A 1195-nucleotide genomic window follows, 5' to 3' on the forward strand; every position below is an offset into this window, starting at 1 on the left:
TTGTACAGCGACTCCTGTCCAGGGCAAAACCGAAATTCTTATATTTGCGCCATGTTTGAAAAGGTTTTAGAGGATCATCAAACTATAGAATTAATTGATCACAAGTTTCTGGTTGTTGGACACACGCATATGGAATGTGACACGGTTCATTCCCAAATAGAAAAAAAGAAGAAAACATGTGTGAATTCCATACATCACCCACATGACTGGGCTACTTTAATAGTAACTACAAATCACAAATACAATGCAATCGAGATGGTTCAAGATCAATACTTTGACTTCGGTAGCCTATTAAAGAACAAATACACGTGGAGAAATACTAATACATTAGGTGCGTGTAACACTACTTATGTTTATATATGTTTAGTCTAATTTTTATTTTTTGTTTTGTAAAGGTGACAAATTTGAATGGAAGCTAATACGTTGGATGCGATATGAGAAATCTAAGTCTGGAATTTTACAGTACAAGCTATCTTTACAGCCGGACGAGGACTTCAAGGAACTAGACATAACACAGCGGCGACGGAAAATAACAAATTTCGAATTAAAGAAATGTTATTCTGCTCCTTTGCCAATATCTTGTAATAAAAAACGTGATTTACAGTCCGTTCTGCCATTTATAAATGCAGAGTTTCATAATTTTTACAATAACTTGCACGTTGAAGGTGAAGAACAATTGGAAGATGATTGGGATATTGACGAATATGATTAGCTGTAGAGTGAATTATTCTTTATTTCTTCTGAATTATAAAAATTAAAGCAATTTAATATAAATGTGAACTACAATATGAACTATTTCTTATTTGTATTTTTAATTCAATTTATTCCAACTTTTCTTTTTCATACCTAAAAATACATGTAATTGGTCTAATAGAAAGCATAACTTTTTATAATATTCGTTTAAAATAAACTGAACTATATTTAAGAAAGTAACATATGTCACTGAATTTTTTTTATTTCGTTTTAATAAAAGCACTAGTCCCGACAAAAGTTGCGAATTATTTGTTGCTTTTCAGTACAAAAAAAAACTTTATCTAGATAAGGGTTGATTTTTCGATCAAAAATAATTTTGACAAAACAACACATCTCGGTTTTTGGACATTTTCTCGGCAACAGTTATATCTGGAAGAAAGATGCAAATTGGAAAATAAAGGTATTTAAATTCTCCACCATAAAAATAGGTTACATTTGATTA

At 30.5% G+C, this 1195-nt stretch overlaps 1 protein-coding gene across 1 annotated transcript; it reads left to right on the forward strand.

The window, feature by feature from the left end:
* The first annotated feature begins 29 nt into the window (after nucleotides 1–29).
* LOC118750404 lies at nucleotides 30–773 on the forward strand. The gene is made up of 2 exons (XM_036485124.1): nucleotides 30–331; nucleotides 396–773. Exons 1-2 carry the CDS (start codon nucleotides 52–54, stop codon nucleotides 710–712), a joined length of 597 nt encoding a protein of 198 aa, XP_036341017.1. The 5' UTR covers nucleotides 30–51; the 3' UTR covers nucleotides 713–773.
* Nucleotides 774–1195: the final 422 nt, after the last annotated feature.

The sequence above is a fragment of the Rhagoletis pomonella genome, unplaced genomic scaffold (genome assembly GCF_013731165.1).
Source record: "Rhagoletis pomonella isolate Grant_MI unplaced genomic scaffold, Rhpom_1.0 Rhpom_scaffold_00224, whole genome shotgun sequence".
In the NCBI taxonomy this organism is placed as follows: domain Eukaryota; kingdom Metazoa; phylum Arthropoda; class Insecta; order Diptera; family Tephritidae; genus Rhagoletis; species Rhagoletis pomonella.

Coding starts and splice junctions, on each gene's coding strand:
- LOC118750404 (XM_036485124.1), top strand. CDS start 52: ATGTTTGAAAAGGTTTTAGAGGATCATCAAACTATAGAATTAATTGAT. Junction 332..395: donor GAGAAATACTAATACATTAG/GTGCGTGTAACA, acceptor TGTTTTGTAAAG/GTGACAAATTTGAATGGAAG.